The sequence below is a fragment of the Xyrauchen texanus genome, chromosome 27 (genome assembly GCF_025860055.1).
Source record: "Xyrauchen texanus isolate HMW12.3.18 chromosome 27, RBS_HiC_50CHRs, whole genome shotgun sequence".
Lineage (NCBI taxonomy): Eukaryota > Metazoa > Chordata > Actinopteri > Cypriniformes > Catostomidae > Xyrauchen > Xyrauchen texanus.
The window spans coordinates 9669667-9693555 of NC_068302.1; the positions used below are offsets into that span (position 1 = coordinate 9669667).

The 23889-nt window shown below is 40.5% G+C and overlaps 1 protein-coding gene across 1 annotated transcript in view; it reads right to left on the reverse strand.

Annotated features, from left to right (window-relative positions):
- cabin1 (calcineurin binding protein 1) overlaps positions 1 to 23889 on the reverse strand; it is a 116009-nt gene that overhangs the window by 81922 nt on the left and 10198 nt on the right. The window contains exons 12-23 of the mRNA XM_052094312.1: positions 22210 to 22427; positions 21872 to 21944; positions 21588 to 21775; positions 17474 to 17605; positions 11254 to 11451; positions 9465 to 9695; positions 8912 to 9065; positions 7005 to 7117; positions 6658 to 6810; positions 1115 to 1321; positions 852 to 997; positions 214 to 475 (exon numbers count right to left, since the gene is read on the reverse strand). Of these exons, the coding sequence (XP_051950272.1) occupies positions 214 to 475; positions 852 to 997; positions 1115 to 1321; positions 6658 to 6810; positions 7005 to 7117; positions 8912 to 9065; positions 9465 to 9695; positions 11254 to 11451; positions 17474 to 17605; positions 21588 to 21775; positions 21872 to 21944; positions 22210 to 22427 (2075 nt within the window). The remainder of the gene's footprint in view (positions 1 to 213; positions 476 to 851; positions 998 to 1114; positions 1322 to 6657; positions 6811 to 7004; positions 7118 to 8911; positions 9066 to 9464; positions 9696 to 11253; positions 11452 to 17473; positions 17606 to 21587; positions 21776 to 21871; positions 21945 to 22209; positions 22428 to 23889) is intronic.

Genomic DNA, 23889 nt, shown 5'->3' on the forward strand with positions numbered 1-23889 from the left:
TATTTTAATAATTTTTTCCACACTAGGTCTATTCTTGTGGTACAATCTCATTCAGATCGAGCCACACACAAACACAAAAACCAAACCGTGGTTGCTCATTCATCTGTCTTAATGGGAGGTTCTTTGCCAGAATAAGCTGCAATGTAAACCAAACCTTATGATGGCAGTTTAAGGTCTGGCTACACGAGACTATACACACACTGACATAAGTACCTGTTTGGTCAAGTCTGGGGGAAGCTCGCGTTTCCACTGTTTAAGCTGTCTGGAAGCAAATGAGTGTAAGGCATAGGACATGGTGCCGTACTCAATCCATAAGGCCAGGTTGGATCTATCGATCTCCAGAGCCCGTTTGAAACAGGTCAACACAGCCAGAGAGTTTTTCCAGATAGGCCCGTCACTCCTTAGCTCATTGGAGTTCAACTTGTCCTGGATGCGACTGGCCCGTGCCAAAGCCATGCCTGCCCAGGAATCAAACCTACAGAGAGAGCAAAAGACAAGATAATTAAATATAGATTTATAAATTAACATCAAAACATTTGGAATTATAGACATTATGTTGATATTTCAATCATAAAATGACACTGCATCCTAACCAGGTGTATATCACATTTTGTCAGAGGGTGGTTTCCATTTTCATTATGTTGGTCAGCCCACAGTGAAATCTCAAAATCCCACTCCACATCCACAAAGTTGAATATTAATCATCAAATAGGTTCTAATTGGCTGTGATTTTGTTGCTTCACTTGCGTCACACCTGGTTAAGACACCAGCATAAGTCACTAATCATAACAGTTGCTAATAGCTAACTGACAGAAATATTTATCGGGGATATGTGTGCTGTCTTTTCAGACCTGTTGGGACACACACAGATGTCGTGCATGTAAAACTTGATGGCTTTAGACTGCTCTTTGTTTTTGAAGTGATAGTCTGCCAGCAGGTAGTACAACTCATTAACCACATGGGGCGCTGGAGAAGCTCCTTCCGGAAGAGCTGGCACCTTAGAGAAAGACAAAAGGATTTTAAGTACACTCTACTTAACTCTCCAAAAATACAAAAGGCATGTATCTCTAAAGAATGGTCTTGTAGATGATTAGGACAACCTGTGAGCTCATACCTTGATAGCTCCTCCCTCTATATAGGCAGACACATCATCTACAGTGAGAGTGGGACCGTCATCACGTGGGATTATTCCAGAAAGCCTTCTCAGCAGATTAGCAAGGTCAGCGGAGACAGTGCTTGTCTTATAACTGTCAAATTCTGGCAAGGTCTTGGGCTTCAAGTACTCAAACATAAAGGTGGCATCGTTCCAGTGTAACTCCACCTTGAGCAGAGACAGATAAAGAGACAATAAAATCTCATTCACACTGGGCTCTGATCCCGGGATATTGGCGGGATCAATGCCGGAGAGCATTCTGTGTGAACGCAAACCAGTGCCGGAATACCGAAAATGATCCCAGTAGCAGAGCGATACAGTGAAGGGTGTGGGTTGTAATGATGATGCATTTATCATGCGAAAGAGAAAGAGAAAAATAATACGGTGACTACCACCTCTGGAGTCGTGAGTTCGAATCCAGGGCATGCTGAGTGACTCCAGCCAGGTCTCCTAAGCAACCAAATTGGCCCGGTTGCTAGGGAGGCTAGAGTGACATAGGGTACCTTGTGGTCAGTATAATGTGGTTCTCGCTCATGGTGGGGCACGTGGTGAGTTGTGCATGGATGCCGCGGAGAATAGCTTGAAGCCTCCACACGTGCTATGTCTCTGCGGTAACGTGCTCAACAAGCCACGTGGATTGACAGTCCCAGACGCAGAGGCAACAGAGATTCGTCCTCCGCCACCCAGATTGAGGCGAGCCACTACGCCACCACGAGGACTTAGAGCACATTGGGAATTGGGCATTCCAAATTGGGGAGAACTTTTGGCACTGTGTCAGGATTTATTCAAATGATTTTTTTTATATACAAATAAAGAAATGAACATTTCCAATGTAAATATCAGTTAAACTCAGAAATAATCAGATACATTTACAGCTTCACCAACCTGACCTTATAAAATTCATTTTTGATTAAGAGTGAAGCACACCGAATGTCGGAGATTGAACTTTAATTGCACCTCATATATGGTGCAGTTGAAGTCTGTGATGTACAGTAGGAATAGCCTGCTTTGGGTATTTAATTTTTTTTAAATACATTTTGGATATTTAACCAAATGATAGTTACACAGTTTGGAAATTGTGATGAAAAAAGTGCAGTCTCATGCAGGGAACATTTCAAACCTGAAGTACAATCCCGTCAACAACAGTCTACAGAATTTGCGAAGATGAATGGAAGTGAAAATTCAGTATGTATGGACTCACTTACATAAGAAACACAACCAGATAAAGTACACTTTTACCAGTTCTGTTCAGACTCGATACAGCTTTTAGGTGACTAAACCTCCACTTGCAACCATACAACAGGCCAACATTTATTTTCTTAAGCCTAAAATGGCAAGAACATAATACAGAAAATTAATTTATTGCCAAAACAGATTCCAAATAATACATTTCTGTTTTTCTCCCAAATATAGCTTTTTTATTTATTTTAAAGCTTGAAGAAATAACAATCGATTTGCCTCAATGCTTCTCAATGCTTAATCGCAGCACAACAGTGAGCATACAATGTGTAAATTACTAATATGTTTTATTTGTAAATTAAAAAGTGCTCAAGGCATACAGAAAAAATGGCAGTGCTAGTCCAAAAAAGAAAAACGCAAACAAATAAATGGCAAATTAATAGCCTAATCATATATTATTTGTAATACATTTTAATGTCTGAAGGAAAAAAAAAAACATAGTTGTAACTTGTCAGTTTAAGCTAGTTAGTTCTCTTTATTTTTAGGAAGGTAGACCCATTTTTGAATCAAACTAAATTACAAACGCAATTAAGCGAATGCACAACTTATTACTGACAATTATTAGTTTTTTTTATATAATTTTTCTATTATTTAATAATAATAATAATATTGCATATTGATACCATGCTATTTTTTACAGATACTTTAACTTTCAATCTTGTTTTTGGGAGGCATTTCAGTTGGTAGACAGCAGCCAACAACACACAAAAAAAAATAACATCGAACAAAATCAAAAATGATCTCATGAGCCATATATAAAAATTGGCCTAACTGTCAGAAATAAAATCAATAACATTGGCTATCAAACAAATCTCCTTGCCATCCGCAGACGATGACATAAACCCTCCGTTTAGTTGAACCATAAAGAATTCTCGAGCGAAAAGACGCAATCTCAGTAAACTTAAGATGCTGTACATAAGACTTTACCCTGTGATGTCACTTTTGCCTCAAAAGGATTGTCCCGGGATGTGTGTGAATGAGAGCACAGATTATGGCAAAACTCTTGCAGAGTGAATGAACAAATTTTGCAGTCCCAGAACAGTTGCCAGAATGACTTCGGGGGATTAATACCGGGATCTCTGTGTGAAAGGGGCTTAAGAGAGATGAAGACAAGGAAAGAGTTGGACAGAGTGAGAGGAAAGACATGGACAGTACATGCACAGAAACAGTGTGAACATGAATGAAATGTCTTTCTGTGAATGAGATCAGACTCTCTTTCTACCCAGAGGAATAATATTGCAATAATATTCTGCACGCCAATACTTTTTTATTACTAGCCCTCTTCAGCTGCACTGAGGAGTGACAAAAGATGGAATTATCAGCCCACTGCCGAACAAGAGAAACTGCAATTTTCCTGCTAACATTATGAGAATATTTGGGAAGAAATGGGCTTTGTGCCTCTAAGAACTCTGAAGAACAATGACAGTTCTTTTTAATGATTTATAATACGAGCATAGACAGCTAAATGAGAGAAATGAGAGAGAAATCTAAAATATAAAACGTGGCCAATAAAAGAGGATTATGGGTTTCTGTGGGTTAATTCATTCAGAGAGGAGAGAAAGCAGCTGGATTTCAGACAATCAAGGACGAATTACTGATGGGCTCCATTTCTCAGCAAACAGGGATCCAGCGAAGCTATTTGAGCTGATACGTAATCCTGAATAACATGCTGGGTGTATCTGTGGACTTGGAGATAATTCTTGGACAGGTGTATGGTCCTCCCATCTTCCATTGGGGAAATCAACCTACAAATGGCTTACTATAGAGATGTATCTGCACAATGCATTCATGGGACCTCGTTCCACTCCCTGTACCTCATACATTTTTCTGGAGTTATGCCCACACACATTTGCTATTTGATGAAGCAGCAACGTGGAAGTAAACTATAGCAAGCGTAACACATGAACAGTTTGATTTGGCTATTGTCATGTGGGTGTACTACTGAATTTATGTAAGTTGTGAGTCCATTTAGACAAACAAAAAAAAGAGCCTGAGTAAAAGCACATATGAGTAGCTTAGTCACACACTGAGCACTTTATTAGGAACACTATACTAATGCTCTCAAAACAGCCTAAATTCTTTGTGGCATAGATTCCACAAGATATTGGAAACATTCCTTTGAGATTCTGGTCCATGTTGACATGATATCATCATGCAATTTCTTGTTGGCACAAGGCAGGTTGGGTCCATTGATTCATGCTGTTGGCACCAAATTCTGACCTTACCATCTATGCATCTCCACTGCAGCCTTTGCGTTCTGTTTTTGGCTGACAGAAGTGGAACCCGACGTGGTCTTCTGCTGTTGTAGCCCATCCACCTCAAGGTTCAACGTGTTGTTCATTCTGAGATGCTATTCTGAGATGCTCAATACAATTGTACAGAGTGGTTACCTGACTTACCATAGCCTTTCTGTCTGCTCGAACCAGTTTGGCCATTACCTGTTGACCTCTCCCTTCAACAAGGTGTTTCTGTCCACAAAATTGCCACCCATTGGATGTTTTTGCAACCATTATGAGTAAACTCTAAGAGACTGTTGTGTGTGAAAATCCCAGGAGATCAGCAGGTGCTGAAATACTCAAACCAGCCTGTCTGGCACCAACAATTATGCCACAGTCAAAATCACTGAGATAAAATCTGTTCCCCATTCTGATGGTTGATGTGAATATTAACTGAAGTTCCTGAGCTGTATTTGCATGATTTTATGTATTGCACTGATGCCACATGATCGGCTGATTAGATCATCTCATGAATAAGTAGGTGCACCTAATAGAGTGCATGTAGATTTTGTTATGTGTAGCAAATTGTTGTGTATTCGAATTGTCTTTAAATTTTTTGAACATTTGACTCTATATGGGCATTTTGTAGATCCACTATATTGTATAGTTTTTGCTATATCTGATAATATCTCAACAAACACAAACACTATCTACTATGCAGAATGTGTTTTTCCTCCAGCGACACCTCAGTATTGTGCTCTGCTGGTGTGCACAGCATTTCCTGAGTAAATGAAGAGCAATGCTGCATAATGAGAGTATGCGGGTGGCCAAATGATCAATGTGTCTCTGACTGCCAGAAGATAATCAATCAGCGGATTATTGCCAAGTCAGACCGCCAGCATGCTCTACAAAACACTCTTATTAGCACAGGGACAACACTCCTTCACTATTTAACTACTGACCTTTGAAAGAATATAAAACAAGAACCCAGTAGCTATGGAGTCATGTTAGGGAGTAACTAACTACAAGCATTAAAACTACTTATATTTTCTGCAACATGACAGTAGCTATGATACTTTAAAAATATTAAAGCTTTTTCAGTAACAAGTCTTATTTTTTCCAACATGTAGTAGTGTACCATAGCAAATTATTTTATGTCACTGTGGTGATGGGGGCGTTGCTATGTATCTGTCTGTGGGAGAGAAAGTGTTAAGGCTTGTCACCTGGGTTATCATCATCTCTAACACCTGTTTCTTGTTGTAGTGATAGCGGAGGTAGACATAAAAAGGTGCATGAGGCATCAGAGTGGCAGAGAGAGAGACCAGTTATAGACTGTACTTTTTGTTTACATTTTGTGAACAACTCCTCTGACCCCTTCATTGCCCAGATAACAAACCTGCACCAGTCACTGAGGAAGCAGATGCAACGAAGAGTGAGTCAAAAACACTCTCTAAAATTTCCAAGTCGGGATGCACGATTTGGTCAAAAAGCCTTATTGTGATTATTTTGAAAAATATTGTGATTGCGATTTGAACTGCAATAAACAAAAAGTTATTAAGTGATTCCTTTTGATCAAAAATAGGTAATGTTTTGCCATGTTGTACTGCTAAAAAATTTTGAATTTTGCCGGCTTTTTCTGCTTCCAATGTAACACAATGAAGAAATATGGAATTTTGGTCACAAACATGGTGGCGAGGTCATACAGTGACGTCACATGAAACAGGTCAATATATGGACTACTTGAATGGTGCGTTTTATTCCTTTTAGGGGCTTGACAACCCCTGGTCACTACAGTTTTATTATATGGAAAAGAGCAGTGTGAACAAAGTTCATAATTTTCTTTGTCGTGTGTTTGGAACAACATTATGACATACTTTTTATTTTAGGTGAATTGACCATTTAGCTTTAAAATATAAGAAACTTGTAGCTTGGCAAACTAAAGTTTTAAATTAATTTCCTAATTAATTTTAAATTAATGAATGCTTCTCATATGGGATAGATCTCTGCTTCAGTCAAACATGCCAGTGTGTTTGTGTGTGTGTGTTTTACCTGTGTGGCAGAATGATCCTCCAGGTATCTGGCTTTGCTTTTCTTGCTGGGGTAAGCATACAAACAATAGAAACACTGCTCTAGTGCAGTCTCCAGATCCTCTTTGTAAGGCAGATTCTCTCCTTCTGAGAGCTTCTGCTTCAACACACGCACCTGAAAACACACACACAAAACAATCTTTTGGCGCCAGTAGGGAATCATAGCGTTTCCTGTGATGAAGGACAGCTCATTCTATGCAGAGAACCATATGGATAGAGTATGGTATATTGTTATAAATATGACATGACATGACATGACATATAACTTGTGTAAAACAAGTGTAAAAGAGGATTGGGGAGGGGACTCACAAAGAATTTGAGCAGAGTGCCGTCAGAGTTACAGCACCAGGACCTGCGGCCCAGATATTCATGTGCTGTGTTCAGAAGCATGAGGGAGGAGGGCAACAATGGAGTATCATCCTCTAGAGAAGGTAGAGATCACACACACACACAACATGGTTCACATGCGGTCTAAAATGATTATCGAATATGAGTGGGAGAAACACCGTCAAGGCCCTGTGCTTTCTTTTGTTTCAGGAAGACACGGCACACCTCTTCTTCACAGATTGAGTAGCAGGAGGGGGGAGGCGGTTGGGTTGCAGGAGCATGGACACAAACATGGGCTTGGGATAACTTTAGTAAACCTTTGTTAGTCAACACCACTTACCGCTGCATCCACAGATGCAAGATAAGACTTTACCATGCAAAGCAGAAGCCCTACATTAACACTGTCCAGAAGCACTGCCGACTTCTCTGGGCTCAGTCTCATCTTAGATGGAAAGTAGATCAGTGGAACCGTGTTTTTTGGTCCGATGAGTCCATATTTAAAAAAGTTTTTGAAAAAACACAGCCATCGTGTATTCAGAATGATATGTACAAATTTCAGAGCAACATATACTGCCATCCAGTACTGTATTTTCCAGCAGGACAACTTCAATCCACATACTGCCCGGATAGCAGGTGCATGGCTGTGTAAGTATAGAGTGTGGGTGCTAGATTGGCCTGACTGCAGTCCTGACCTGTGTGACGCTTTATGAAGCACACCATAAGGCAACGAAGACCCTGTACAATTATGCAGCTAAAAACCAGCATAATGAATGAATGGGGGAAAATTACACTTTCTAAACTTAAACTTGTTTTCAGTGCCCAAATGCTTAAGTGTTATTAGAAGAAATGTTGATGTTTCACAGTGGTAAACAGTCGACTGTCCCAACTTTTTTCTGATTTGAAATTATTTGTCATTAAAAAACAAAAAATATTGCATTTCACATGTTAAAACATCATATAATGTGTTTTCAATATAGCAAAGTGTGAATATCATTTACAAATCACTCATTTTTGTTTTTATTAAAATTTTTCATACTGTGGCAACTTTTCCGGAATTGGGGTTGTACAAATAAAACCCAGATGGGACTTCTGATATAAAGTATTTTTTAGCTCATGTAAGATGCATTTTAGTTAAAACAGAAGCACATCGAGTCTACGATCACCCATCACGATCAGTCAACTATCACCAAAATGCAGAATGGGACATTTTTGTCTGATAGTGATTTTCATGTGGAGTTCAAAGCGGTACTTGACGCTGATGCAAATTATGAACGCAGCTTCATGATGTACGAAAGTGGATAGCCACAGTTTACTGGCAGATTAATATTGTGGAGGAGTTTAAGAGATTTACTGCTAGAGGTGTGAATCTTCACTGGCCTCACGATTCGATTACGATTCAAAGAGTAACGATTCGATTATAAAACGATTCTCGATGCATCTTGTCCTTCACCATTTTTCTTTTTTCAGTTTCTTCAAAATTAATTTTTTACTCCTATTTTTTAACTTTCAGCTTTTTATTTAACAGACGTTTTAAAAATCAGAACGAGTCACATTACATAAAATGGCTTTTTACATTCAGTATGAGCTGTGAACAAACATGGAACATCCACAAGATTAAAATAAATGGTTCTATAGTTTAAAAGAGTATCACAGTTTTTCAGTTTCTTTCTTTAGAACCTTATGAAAAATCTCTTAAAAACACAAAAAAACTAATATTTATTCCCAATCAAAACACACTGAATACTATTAATTCAACTGATTACATTATTATTTTTGTTTAAGCATTGTAAAATGCTATCCATAGAGCATAACTTATATTGCACCCTAAACATTCAGAGTTTTTATAATAAGTCCAGAAGGCCTAACCGATTCAGATTCTTCATTCTTACCATCATCATCTTCATCTACCATGTGTTGCCGCAGCATGCAGTCAAACGCTGCCTCTTCTTGTTTGATGAGGTGGTACAGCAGAATCCATGGCAACAGCGATGAGAAATGAGCTTCCTTAGGGTCATCGGGTAACACCATACTGTTGGCTATCAACTAGAGAGAACAAATACACACAAACAGCTGTCAAACAATATAAAGCATGAGGATAAGAAAGCTGTTCCAATAACAGAATTAGCACCATTCCCACATGAATTTTAAATGGGTTTTTAGAATAGCGGTTTTCGATTTAGGAGTAAAATAAGGTCTGTGGTTAAAATGACTTGAAGAGACTTTCACGTTTTGTTCAACAACACAGATTACCCACAGTCATACCTCTAACATGAACTTAAGAAATGATTGAGTGCTTTAAAAATTGTTGTATGCTTATTTTCATGTCATTCATTAAGCATATAAACTCACATTCGCTTGATAAATGTTTTGTTGGCCTACAAATGTATGTCTTGTCTCTACAGCTCTATACACAAACACACACATCCATCCACACATACGCACCTGTATGAGGTTGTTGGCGAGGCGGGGTAGATTTGTGGAGCGCGGGGTGTGACTGAGCAGCTCGGGTTCGTCATTAATGCAGCTTTCGATGCCTCTCAGCAGAGCTGTGATGGTGGACACCCATTCTTCCTTGCTGGGTAATGCAGAGTTAAAGTGCTGCAGAGCTTCATTAAGAGACACTTCAGACGTCTCCAGACATGAGCTGTAGTCTTTGAGCCTCAGCAGGGAACTCTGGGAAAACAAATTATGAAGGATATGGGGTCAACAGGTTGTGTCTGAAAATGCTTTTTTTTCCTCAACTGAGGGTTTATGCAATGTTTGGTAAAACGAATCATGTTTAAGACATGTGAGTAAAACTAGCAATAACAGCATGCTGGTTCTCAGTGTTGGGTAAATTACTTCTGAAATGTAATCTCACACGGATTACAAATTACGCAACAAAAATTTTAAATCAGCAATGTAATGTAATTTGATTAAAGGTATAACCATGAAAAAGATATCATTCAATTAAATAACTTTCATTAAAGGAATAGCTCACCCAAAAATGAAACTTCTCTCATTATTCACTTACCCTGATGCCATCCCAGATGTGTATGATTGCCTTTCTTCAACAGAACAAAAATGAAAATATTTTACAAAAATAGTGCTCTGTCAGTTCCTTATAATAGAAGTACATGGGTGCCAGCACTTTGATGGTGCAAAGGTCACATTTAGGCAGCATAAAAGTAATCCACACGACTCCAGCCGATCAATGAATGTCTTCTGAAGCAAATCGCTAGGTTTATGTAAGATACATTTTTTTTTTTAACTAAATAATTTTTGAAGTTTTCTTGTGAACTCACCGACGCACTTACGTCACGCTTCGCTTCAGCTGCTGGTAGGAAGTGATTTTTTAAATTAATAATGTTTTAATTATGGATTTATTTTTTACACAAACATATCGATTCGCTTTAGAAGACATTCACTGATTGAGTCGCATGGAATACTTTTATGTTGCCTAATGTGACTTTAAGGACCGTCAAAGTGCTGGCACCCATGTACTTCCATTAAAAGGAACTGAAAGAGCTCTATCTTCTTCTAAAAATCTTCATTTTTGTTCTGCTGAAGAAAGTCAGTCATACACATTAGGGATGGCATCAGGGTAAGTGAATAATGAAAGAAGTTCATTATTACATTTTGGGAGAACTATTCCTTTAAAAAAATTCACAAGTTCTTACTAATTATTTAGTTTAAAAAAGGAATATTCCAGGTTCAATACAAGTTAAAATCAAATCGACACCATTTGTGGCATAATATTGATTACCACAAACATTAATCTATACTCGTTCCTCCTTTCTTTAAAAAAAAAAAAAGCAGAAATCTGGGTTCCAGTGAGGCATTTACAAGGGAGGTGAAAGGGGCCAATACATAAACATTAAAATACCCATTATTTCAAAAGTATAGCCACAAGACATAAACAATATGCATGTTAACATGATTTTAGTGTTAAAATCACCTAGTAACCTTTTCTGTGTAAAGTTTTAGCCCATTTTACAACAAACCCTAAAACGACTGTAAAAATGTAAACAACTAGAGGTTATATAATACATGAGTTTTAACAGAAGAATTAAGGTAAGTGCTTTTATAAAATTGTAAACTTCACATTTCTGCCTATAAACCCTCCAAAAATATAATATTTCTTTAAGGCATAATTAATACATTGTAATGAAAGAAGGATAACATTACAATTCTATTCTATAGATAAGCTTCATAGAAAGCAATTTTGAGAATGTTTTTGTGTGTTATTTACCTGCAGCAGTAGCAGCTGTGCAGGTCTCTCAGGGGCAGAGCTGATGTAATCTAGCGGTTTGAGTCGTGCTGAGCTGGGGCCAAAGCTCAGAGTTGGCTGCAGTAAACGGACCACAGACGGGTAGTCTCCAGAGTCAAAGAGTCTCTGGATCTCCTCTAGAGACTGACATCGTTCAAGAGATTTCAGTTTCTTTTCAATCTAAATAAAGCAATGAGAAGAAAACATTAGCTTATTAGCATTACTCTACGCAATTAGCAGTAGTTCCCACTGAAAAATGCAACAAGATGTGCAGCAGTACTATGCATTTCTTTAATCGAAAATGAAAAAAATTAAATAAAAAAACAGCAGTCTGGAACGTTGAACATATAATGCTCTCGGCAGTTGCAGCTAGCATACACAGAGGAAGAGGCGGGGTTACCAGAACGCGATCTTGTCCTGCCAAAATTTTCAAGGAAAATCATTTTGAGCAGTATGAGAGAATTTCTTTCACATTGGCTCATTTATGCACATTTAACATTTTCAAAGGAAAATTTAATTTTTAATTTTAAAAGCAAATGGCAATGGCGCTTTTGTGGTGGCCGGTGGGTTTACCAGCTGACATTCATGGCACCACGTCGCCACCAATGCCCGGCCAATAAAAATGGGCTATTAGACGGAGTTGTGTCTTCCTTTCCCCTAAGTGACCCGCCATGGGATTATATTGAGCCGTCTGGAATACCATTTCCCGGCTGCTCCGTGGAATCAAAAGCTGTGTTACGTTTTCCTTTGTTTGAGTGTCCTGCGTCACTCTATATAACCGGTCATTTATAACGGCAAAATAAGGATATGAAAGAGCGATGTCTGGCCTGAGTTGTTGACCATCGATTACTCTCACTTGGTCGAAGGCGTGCTTGAGGGTTTCGTCCCGTGACTGCTCCAAAGGGAAGTCCCGCTCAGGGAATCTCGTCATTCTGACTTGAAGCAGTCGAGGACGGCCCAGGCTCCACCTCCCCTGCAAAAGCATCGCCCATCATTATTTTAGTGCAGGACCCATCCGCGCAAACCCCCTTTAATAAATTTCCAAAATCCGGCCAATTGGTCCCCAAAATCAGCGGATGGGTGAGGCGGGAACTAACCGCTGCCTCCACTCTGTTTTTTTTCCCCGGAATTTGATCAAGGTCACCACAGGATACTTGTGAATATCCCCATGCACACACCTCACCAGTTTAGCTGTGCCCAAAGCCCCGGGTTGAACAAAGCGTTGGTGGATAGTGGTTTGACTACAACCTGTATCCAGAAATGCTTGGTGAGTACCCCCCTTGACTCGTTGCACGAACTGCTCCAGCACCACCTGGTCGATTAGTCCGTCGACGTCACGGTTCCCCTCAAGTAGCCATCTCCGGCAGGCGTCCCGGAGCCGCTGGTTACAGATGTGACCGTGGTTCTGTGAGGTCACACAACAAGTGGGGGATCTCGATTATGAGGTTAAGCGAACCGATAGAGGGGGCGCGCGTCAAATATATCACCTCAACCTCCTGAAAATGTGGAGGGAGGTGGTCCCTGTGACGTTGGCTACGGTTGAATACAAACCAGTTAGCAGATGTGTTTTCCCCTCTACCGGGTCGCACGAACATCATCCAACACCAAATCGAGACCGAACCGGGAGTGGTGGTACGTAGCCGCCCCTATCGCCTGCCCGAACACAAAAAGAAAATAGTTTGGGAAGAATTGGATGCGATGCTCGATATGGGCGTAATAGAGGAATCCCACAGTGATTGGTCCATCCTGGTTGTTCTTGTTCCCAAGAGTGACTGGGCTGTACGGTTCTGTGTGGATTATAGAAAAGTCAACGCTGTGTCTAAATTTGACACATACCCAATGCCCCGTGTTGAGGAGTTGCTCGATCGGTTAGGTACTGCTCGGTTTTATTCGACCTTGGATTTAACAAAGGGTTATTGGCAGATCCCCTTGACACCAATTTCCCGTGAGAAAACAGCCTTCACCACGCTGTTCGGGTTGCACCAATTTGTGACTCTTCCGTTTGGTTTGTTTGGGTCCCCGGCTACTTTTCAGCATCTCATGGACCGTATCCTCCGGCCGCATTCGGCTTACGCCGAAATCTGCAAAATCTGAGGGCGGTCCTGCGGTCGCTGCGGCGGACGGGGCTCAAGACAAACCCCAAGAAGTGTGCGATTGGGCATGTGGAGGTACGGTATCTGGGGTTCCACTTGGGTCATGGCCAGGTGCGTCCCCAAATTGACAAGACCGCGGCTGTTGCGACTTGCCCAAGACCTAAGACCAAAAAGGGGGTGAGGCAGTTCCTGGGACTGGCTGGTTATTATAGGAGGTTTGTGACTAATTATTCGGACGTCACCAGCCCGCTGACTGACCTCACTAAAAAGGGGGCTCCAGACCCGGTTCAATGGTCGGAGCAGTGCCAACAGGCGTTTACGCAGGTTAAATCCGCATTTTGTGGGGGGCAGCTTTTACATACACCTAACTTCTCTCTCCCTTTCTTATTGCAGACGGACGCTTCAGACAGAGGGCTGGGCGCCATACTCTCACAGGTGGTGGAGGGGGAGGAGCGCCTGGTGCTGTATATAAGCCGTAAGCTCTTCTTGAGGGAAACCAAGTACAGCACCGTGGAAAAGGAGTGTCTGGCCATCAAGTGGGCGGTCCTCACGCTCCGATACTACCTGCTGGGGCGGGCTTTCACTCTCTGCTCGGATCACGCCCCACTCCAATGGCTCCACCGCATGAAGAATACTAACGCCTGGATCACCCGTTGCTATCTGGGCCTCCAAAACTTTAAGTTTAAGGTGGTCCACAGACCGGGGGTGCAGATGGCTGTCGCTGACTTCCTCTCCAGAAATGGGGGGGTGGTAGGCAGGCCAGATGGCGCCCAGGCCTGAGTTGGGCGGTGGGGGTATGTGGCAACGGGGGCATTTGCAGAAACTGTGAAATCGAGGGATCAACAATTGCTGGTTCTAGCTTAATGGTGGCAGCAAGAAGTAACTGACAGATTTTCTGCACGAGTTATGTAGGCAACAGACACGTATGCCTTTTTAGCAATGAATCTGTGCAACCACATTGCGCACTTGGACATCGCACATTCCCTTATAGAGACTCGTCAGGAGACACCACCAAAGCCGCAACAGGCTGCTCTCTTTCCAGAGCACGACTTGCCCCGATGGAATCTGCTTCAGCCATAGATGCTAACGTCCGAGCATCTTTGAGTGCCGTTTAGGCGGACCAGAAACTGTGAAAATTCATTTAAAAATTCAGCCACAAAATCTTTACATGGTGACTTGGCAAAAGAAGTCGCAGCTGTGGCCTGCCTGAAAAAGACATTTGTTTGGGCAGATTGGACAGGTGACTCATCAAGTCCTAGATGAGCAATTGCCATTCGAAGCACAGCTAAAGTATCATCAGAAGAGGGCTGGGCCTGTCCAGATGACTGAACTGACCCCCCCCACTAGACCCCTCCGCTGCTGGATAACCAGTGAAAACATCCTGAGGTGATGGTTGTGCAGCAACATACACAGCATTCCCATGATCATGAAAAAAATAATCTGAAACAATCATAGAAAGCACATCCAAGTCAGAATGACATTCTCATCCATCTTAGAAAGTTAATTTTCCTCGACACGCAAATGTTCATCACTTCGCGATATGGCCCTCCTCTTAGATGGGAGGGTAGCGCCGGCTAACGCAGATGCCCTGCGCTTCTGAGTGCGAGAAGGGGCTACAGCCAACTGCCCGAGTTTCAATGTTGAATTAGGTTCTAACTCAGCGGGAGCCGCCGTTCCGACATAGGTAAAAGACTGCAGTGCAGTGAGAGCCTCTCTCATATGCTGAACACCCAAACACGATGGGCAGATGTCATGACCATCGTCCGGGAGGAGATTATTAGGGCACAGCTTACAAGTCAGTGGGAAACCAGTGGCAATCGAGCTGTGAGCCATAGTTACTCGCTAATAACACCTTCGGATAGCACCGTAAGGTTTAAAGTCAAGCAGAATGATGGTAATGAAGAACAAGACAGGCAAGGAAAAAAATTATTATATGATTCCTCCGGCTGAACCGACGGGTAATGGCATGAAATATCTCACGAAAAATCTAAAATGGACGATGGATTGAACCGAGGGGCACAGAGTATCACATAAGTTTGAGGAAAAACGCTCAGAACAACTGAATGGATGATGATAATATCAATGGGAGACCGTTAACTTAAACACCAGCCACCGGATTGTACCGAGAGGCACAGTGTGTAACCAAAAAAAGGAATTAAACTCACCAAAACACAGCTAAAATACTTCAAATCCATTGAATTGGCGTAGATGTGCGCTGACACGGTTTGTGAGTACGATATCTTGCTGCTCTTGTAAGCTGCACTTGACAGCCCAATATATATCACTTAAACAAAACAACCTATCTGAACCAGGCGAGAAAGCGAAAGAGGCAGAATGTTGAGCGACTGTGGTTTATAACCCCCACGGCTCAGCATACGTCACTATGTGACTTTGTTGGTATATTCTGGCTGGCGCTGCGATAATCCAATAATGTTTACACTGCTTCTGGTGGTCAGTAGGAATGAAACAGAACCCAGGGAGTTTTTGAAAACTTTTTACTATTAAAATAGAAACCAGAACTTCAGGGATCTTTTGACTGGAGCTCAAATTAAAATCACACTTTAAATATACATTAAAAGTTTTTGTAATAATACCAAAAAAAATAAAATGCATGCATAAATATCCATATAACTTCAATATTAGGTGGATATCCGATCCCACACTATTATTGTCTTAAATTTTCAGTTTTGTATTTACAAGCTTTATATAAAAGTATCAAATGTATATATATATTTGTTTGTTTGTTTTTTTCATAATTTTATCCCCTTTTTCTCCCAATTTGGAATGCCCAATTCCAACTACTTGGAAGGTCCTCGTGGTGGCACAGTTATTCACCTCAATCCGAGTGGCTGAGAACAAGTCTCACTTGCCTCTGCTTCTGAGACAGTCAATCAATGCATCTTATCACGTGGGTCATTGTGCACGCCACTGTGGAGACTCACAGCATGGAAGGCTCATGCTATTCTCCGCAATCCATGCACAAGTTACCACATGCCCCAATGAGAGCAAGAACCACTCATTGCAACCATGAGGAGGTTACCCCATGTGACTCTTCCCTCCCTATCAACCGGGACAATTTGGTTGCTTAGGAAACCTGGCTGTAGTCACTCAGCACACCCTAGATTCGAACTCACGACTCCAGGGGTGGTAGTCAGCGACAATTCTCGCTGGGCTACCAAAGCCCCCTAAATGGATACATTTGTTGAGAACTTGAGGTGATTTCTCCTCTGATGCATTGATATTCACATAACCAGATTATATTTTGCTCCTGTTCCAAGGAAAATCTATTCTTATGAATTCTAAAGGAATCACTATCAGATAAAGGGTGAAAAATGATCATGAAAAGCTAAATTATGACTGATCTGGGAACAAGAAACCTTGACTAACATTATAAGTGGACGACAGGGAAAAATAAAATGTGTAAAAAGTGGAAATGTACTTAGGTGGCCCAATTCAACATTTACTTATTTACATGTGGCAAGTTCAATCCTCTGCAAAAATTCTTTATTATTTTATAAAAGGATAATTTTGCAAATATTTTGAATTTAAAAAAGCTATGCATGTGGTTACAGACAAATGATATAACAGTAAAAATTCCTCCTGACACTAAAACTTCTCCATCTTGCCTGCAATCGTTTCCAGTCTGCCAGGAGACAGATGACATGAGCTCCGCTGTCTTCACTCTAATTCACTCACGAGTGTTGCTTGTCATTTGCATAAAGTTTACATTTTCTCAACTTTGTCTTGTCCCTCTCCACGGCAGCTTGTGTAGCCTTAAGTCGTTATGCTCTGATTGAAAATGAATGGGATTGTGTAACTTTCTTGAGCAATGGCAATGGCGCTGGTGGTGTAAACGGGGCTTTAGAGTAAGTCTGAGTTTGATCTAAGAATGTTGACAAATTTAAAGAGGTCTGTCTGCCTATTAATGTTATAGATTGAGTCCATTCGAGAAACATACTTTTAGTTCACAAGTTCAGTTGACATAATCAATAGAGCTCTGAACAATACGTTATCAAATGTGTGTTAATAATATATTTTCTTCATTGGTTGGTTAACACATTTTTAAACAGAACATTGACTCTTGTGGGATTTGATTCCCAGTGTAGTACCTCTTCTAAAGAGATGGCGGCATCCACGCTGAGGTTGGGCAGGATGATGGTGATTCTTTCCGTCTCACTGCTCTGACATTTCAGCAGCCCGACACACATGTCGTAACACTCCAGTGCCTCCTCCATGTCACCCTAAAACAGAACATTCACACCAGAAGTACAAAGTCTGAGACCACATTGAAAATCTGTGATTTTTTTTATTTATATATTTTTTCCATTCAAACCAGGACAGAAGGTTTAGGATTTTGAAAAATAATATAAAAGTTATGTAAAATCCTCTAAGAGAGGAAAAAAGAAAGTTTGTACCATTTCTTGGTCACAGTTGTGTGATATTGACCATGTTAACTGCTTTGTACAAAAGGTCAGATTTCATTGCTTTCACTGAAGCACAAAAGGAATTATCTCAAATCATTCTGGATAACACGGATCATCAAGTTCAATCTTGTGGACCCATGCCAGCTCAAGCGCATACTGTTATTAAAGCAAAAGCATTGAATTATGTGTTTAAAAAATGTATGCAATTAATCATACCCCCAGACCGTAATAAAGAACTTTCCTACCATTGGAACAATTAAACCTTCAAGTAGCACCTTTAAGTTTTTATGAGTTTCAGTCAGCAAGGGGCAGTATGGGCAACTCCAGCTCTACAGGGCAACATGCAGCTGTACAGACAACAAATGACAACAAACCACGGTCGCATCTAGAAGGTAATCCTCCAGTTACCTCAAGTTTCACGATAGCTGCACTGAATGTTCACACACTGTTTTTTGTGTTTATTTAGAGAACTACAGAAACACTACTCCTACCTCTACCTCACCCCTAGTAACGGCGAATGAGACTCTCGTAAGACTTAGGCTGCCGGAGGGTTACCTTCTAAACACAGCAACAAACCACAGCAGACAACACAACATGTTGTAGAGTTGGTGGAGCGCAACTCCGAATGCAGGGATCTCGAGATGTGTTTTTAAGTTTAAATTACATTAAACTTGACAAAAGCGTTTTATGACACAACACAACCAAAGCGAGGTGCTCCAAAAACGTTGCATGCACATGAGTCCTTAGAAAAGACCTTATAATAAGACTGACTGACAAATTCAATTGCAAAATGGATTGAATATGGCCGATGGACCAATATTATGGCTGTAGGCCAATATTAGGCTTGTTCAATATATATGGAAATAAACAACATATTGCATTCTAGGCAACTTTTTGTATAGTCTAATCAATGCAAAAATAAATTAAAGTATGTTTTAGTTATTACATGTGAAACATTTTATTTTTTTTATACATTATATTAGTCATTATTCATAATCATATATATATATATATATAAAATAAAAAAAATGGGGGGGCTCTATCTGCAAATACTGATGTACGTGATTAATTGCAATTAATCTGATTTACTAATCAGCAAATGACGCATTTAAAGGTGCACTCTGGAACTGTAATTTTGCAATATATGTAGGAAATCATGTGCCATCACTTTAGACATGTAGACTCCAGGCATATCAGTAACCTTATAAAAGCGGTTTAATTTGACATGGGGGCTGCCATGTTACAATCCCATGACCAGCTGAATACAACTCACTTAATCTCAGTAACTGTCCTGTTATTTGACACTTTTACTCATTGATTAAAGTAATCATGGCTGACTGTGAGTAATACATTTCTACAATGACAAACTGAAAACTATTGATTTTAAATGATGCAGCATCCAAGCCGCTAGGTGTCAGTGTAAGTCCAAGATGACAAAAAGACAAAAGTTACTGAGTGCACCTTTATTTCTCAATTTAACATGTCACTCACAATTTTATGCTGATAATATAATTCTTAAAAAATGTATACTGTATATATTAAATTAGAAAAACATCTTCACTAGTGGCCTCAGTCTTTTGGACCACAATGTAGATGTGGCATAAATGGCTAACCAGAATTAATTTTATGCTTTAAGGCAGGGGTTTTCAAACGGGGCATCAAGAGGAAGCTAGGGGGTCCGCGAAATCTTGACAGAAAAAAAACAAATATATGTAATATATATATGTAAGATTATAATTTTTTACATAATTAATTTTTTAACCTAAAGATGTTAATAACCAAATAAACATACAGTTTCGTGGTGTATAAGAGTGGTTCCTTGTAACGTGTTTATCCCAAAATACTTTGCGCTATTTACGTTTTGCACTTTTAGCAATTAGCGGCTAAATACATACTCTACAAATGATGGAAAGATTTTTGAATAATCGCGCTCCTGCAAGCAGTTCGTGTCAATCTGACTTGGCGAACGATAAACAAAAAACTAAAAAATATGACAAATCTTACATTACGTTTTACATCACATCCCTTGAAACACAGACTATTCGGTTTACTCTGCAAAGAAATGGGTGCCGATTATGAGAGCTTGCTGCTTCACTCAAGAGGTTCGCTGGCTTTCCCGCGGTGCTGTGTTTTATCGCGTGTATGCGCTGCGCAAAGAGCTGAGAGAGTTTCTCTCTGGTGAAAAATCAGAGCTTGCCAGCTGTTTTGAAGATGGCTCATGGATACTGAAGTTGTCATACATGGCAGATTTTTTCCAGCATCTCAGTGTCCTCAATCAGAGAGCAATGCAAGGGCACAATGTTCACATACTGAACGCACAAGATAAGGTGCGCGCGTTCACGCAAAAATAATCTCTGTGGGAAAGCAAACTGAAAGAGGGAGTTACAGAAATGTTGCCTCTCTATAACCAGAAGTGCATCTCCTCCACTGCTGACAACATCACACCCATAATCCAGTCTCACCTGTCACATCTTCAGGGCTATTTTAAACAATATTTCCCAGATTTGAACAACACCCACCTGGACTTTGTTAGAAACCCATTTGCACCAGGGATTGGCACTCATCTGGATCTAGCAGCCCAAGAGCAACTGATTGATTTGACAAATGAGGGAGAGATGAAAACAAAGTTCCCCTGCCTTCCTCAGTCAGAGCTTTGGATGTCTGTGAGAAAGGACTACCCTGTTTTGTCTGAGAAGGCAATAAAGTGTCTTTTACCATTTGCCACAAACTACTTGTGTGAAGCTGGATTTTCAGCACTGAAAGTACTTCAGTCCAAGCACCGGGCCCGTCTGGAGTTCAAAAGTGACATGCGCCTGGCTCTCGCTAAAATGAAACCACGCATTGACAAACTGTGTAGAAGCCACCAGGCTGATCCTTCCCATTAGGACATCTTGAATCAGTGAACGTGGTTTTGTTTTGTTTGATTCACATGTTTGAATATGCAAATGCTGCCCTTCAGGTTTAACTTTTCATCTACCAGTGCATTAATACTGTGAAAAAATGTACCCTGTTCAGTTAATGTATATATTTTTTAATTATTCAGTAATACAAAAAACTACAGAAGCTACATATAATTGTTAATTGTGAGAATTATTTTTGGCTATAGTGAGTTGCCAAATAATAAAAGAAAATTGTTATTGAAACAGCATTTCATATTTACGTTTATTGTAATATGAATTTAAATATGTCTTTACAATTATTATAAAATTATTTATTCAAAAATACATAGTTACCTTTGTATTTTAGGTAAGGGGTCCCTAGCATGTAATCATCATATTTGGGGGTCCTTGTGATTAAAAAGTTTGAAAACCCCATGCTTTAAGGGGCTGTTAACATAACATGTTGTGTCAATCTGCACTGCTGTATAAACTGTTTTACTATGTAAACCTGCTCTAGACAAATGTCTTTGAACATTGCTACACAGAAGTCTTTGAACAGAGCACTTTTTTTTTGACTGTGTCAAAAACGTCAACTTTTAAAAACGTGTCTCTAAACACTTGCATTCTGTTCCATTTGCAGAGCTGCACCTAACTGACCCTAACCTGCCTTTTGTCTTTACTATACTGTCTGTAACATCTTTTTTAAGCAAGACATTCTGAAATTCTTATTCTTTTTTTCTATTCAACTTCAAACAATATTCACAGGAGTTTGTTCAAAGTAGTTTATGTTCAGTGCTCGTGATGGTTTCAACTGCAGCAATTATAATCAAATGTCCATTCTAAAAATGTTATGTAACGTCTTAGTGAAGAATCGTGAAATTACATGAAATGTGTGTCTATAATAACTGAAGTTCTCTTGCCTGAAAGGCGAGGTGTCGTGCTTTGAGCCAGTGAACTCTGACAGCAAACGACATCCAGTCTTCTTCAAACAGATCTCTCTGAGAGGCGGCCATGGTCAAGAGGAATAAATCAGATTGAAAGCGAGCCTCTACACCATCCACATCACCAGAATCCCTTCCTTTACCAGACGCAGTCTTCCTTTGAGACACTGGAGAAGATATGAAAGCATTTGTGATTGATCTTCATGATATGTGAACTAATATCAAGCACAGCACAAAGGTCTGATTGGCTGTAATGCTCTTACTGTTCTTCCCCTTCATCAAGGACCTCTGCTCCAGCTGCAGCTCCAGACAGCACAGACTCATCAGCATCATTTCCTGTGATGCAAAAACACTCTTATAGACCACATACAGTTGTCACAGAAATGGGGTACCAGGAAGAACCTTTTTTAATTGACTTTTTAAATACCTGCTGCTTCTACTCAATTAACTTTGCATTAACCTTTTCTTTGGCTTATCCTCCAAAATAGCATTGCAACTGTAGGTTTAATGTCTGAGGTTGATACAAGCCTCCAGCCTCTATAAGCCCCATTCTTTTAGCTTTCCAACTAACAATTGTTTTTGACATGTCTCTGTCTCACACCTTTATGTGCTTGTTGCTGGAGTCTCTGAGAAGTGGGTTGGGAAGCCCAGTGCTGTGTTTCCTCCAGCAGTTGAAGATATCCAGCACCACTCCACTGAGGCATGCAGGCCACTCTTCCAGAAACTTCTGCCCCACTGCCTGCAGATAACGCATCATCAGCTCCAGGATGCCACCGTTCTGCATGTTTTCCAGCAGGAATGCATGCACGTCCTTCCGCTCTAAAAAACAAAGAGAAACAATTCATTAAATAAAGTGGAGAAGAAACAATCTACTCATTACTCATACTTGTAAAAATGCTCAGATACCAAAAACTAATACCATCTAACGTACAAAAGTCATTGCATAAACATTCAACGCACAAATTAAAATGGTTGAAAATGTCCTGGTGTGATTACTGCAGCAATGGCTGTGATTTCATAAAATAATATACAGTCTGAAAGTGCTGCACGCTTCAAAGTGAATGTATGAGGCAGGCTGCTCAAACACTGAAAACACCACATCATGATCACCGCGTGTGCTCTGGTTGTGTGTGGGGAGGATGAGTGAGAACAGATCACTAATTCACTTTGCACATACAGACTACATATTTATTTAATTCATTCGTGAGTATTTTGTGGTTTTATAATTACTCTGGGAACACTTCACTACTGTGTAGTTAAAGGTGCACTAAGTAAGACTTTAGCTGGCTCTTACTCATCCCATCGGTCCCAGTAGAACTTGCGGTTTTGGACTCCATACAGTCACCCATTGTCCTGGAGTGCTGCCCCTTTACACCAAATAGGTTTGTTTATCTTCCATATTGTTACTTCTAGTCTGTGTTTTTATCCGTCATCATTTTTCATGCGATATTGCACGCTGGACTCTTGGCTGGCTGAACACCGCCTTGTGCTTACACTTGCTGTTCGATATCATGCCGGATATCCATGATACGTGACGTGAGTGCTGCAGGTCATAACGGTTTGTTTCATAACTCCACCCCTTGTTTGACGCCCCACAGCTTTTAATGAATTTCTGATTAGACTGGTGTCTCAATTGTGTACATTATTTTCAAAATATTAAAAAAAAAATGCTGTTTGTGTAAAACGTTTTTAAATAGTAAAATTAGTACTTCGTGCACATTTAATAATATACAGTAAATGCTTGCTGTGGCTATACACTTTGGATGCGGTATTCACATAATTTGCATCAGTGTGTCAAGAGCTGCTTTGAAACCACTTCAGAAGCAGGTGAAAACCTGGCCAGCAGGAGCCATCTCTGCTCTTTAGGACTGTTTTGAGTGTACTGACTGGCACATGTTCAGGGAGGCTGCAACATATGGCGATTCTACCAACTTGGAGGAATACACAGCATCAGTGACCAGCTACATCAGCAAGTGCATTGATAATGTCACTTTCTCCAAGACCATCACCACACGCTCCAACCAGAAGCCGTGGATGACTGCGGAGGTGCGCACGCTGCTGAGGTCCCGAGACTCCGCCTTCAGAGCAGGCGATAAGGCAGCCCTAAGAACAGCTAGGGCCAAACTGTCACGGGCAATCAGAGAGGCAAAGCGCGCACACGCCCAGAGAATCCACAGTCACTTCCAGGACACTTCCAGGACACGCGGCGCATGTGGCAGGGCATCCAGGCCATCACCAACTACAGGATAACATCAGTTGCCTGTGACAAAGATGCCTCCCT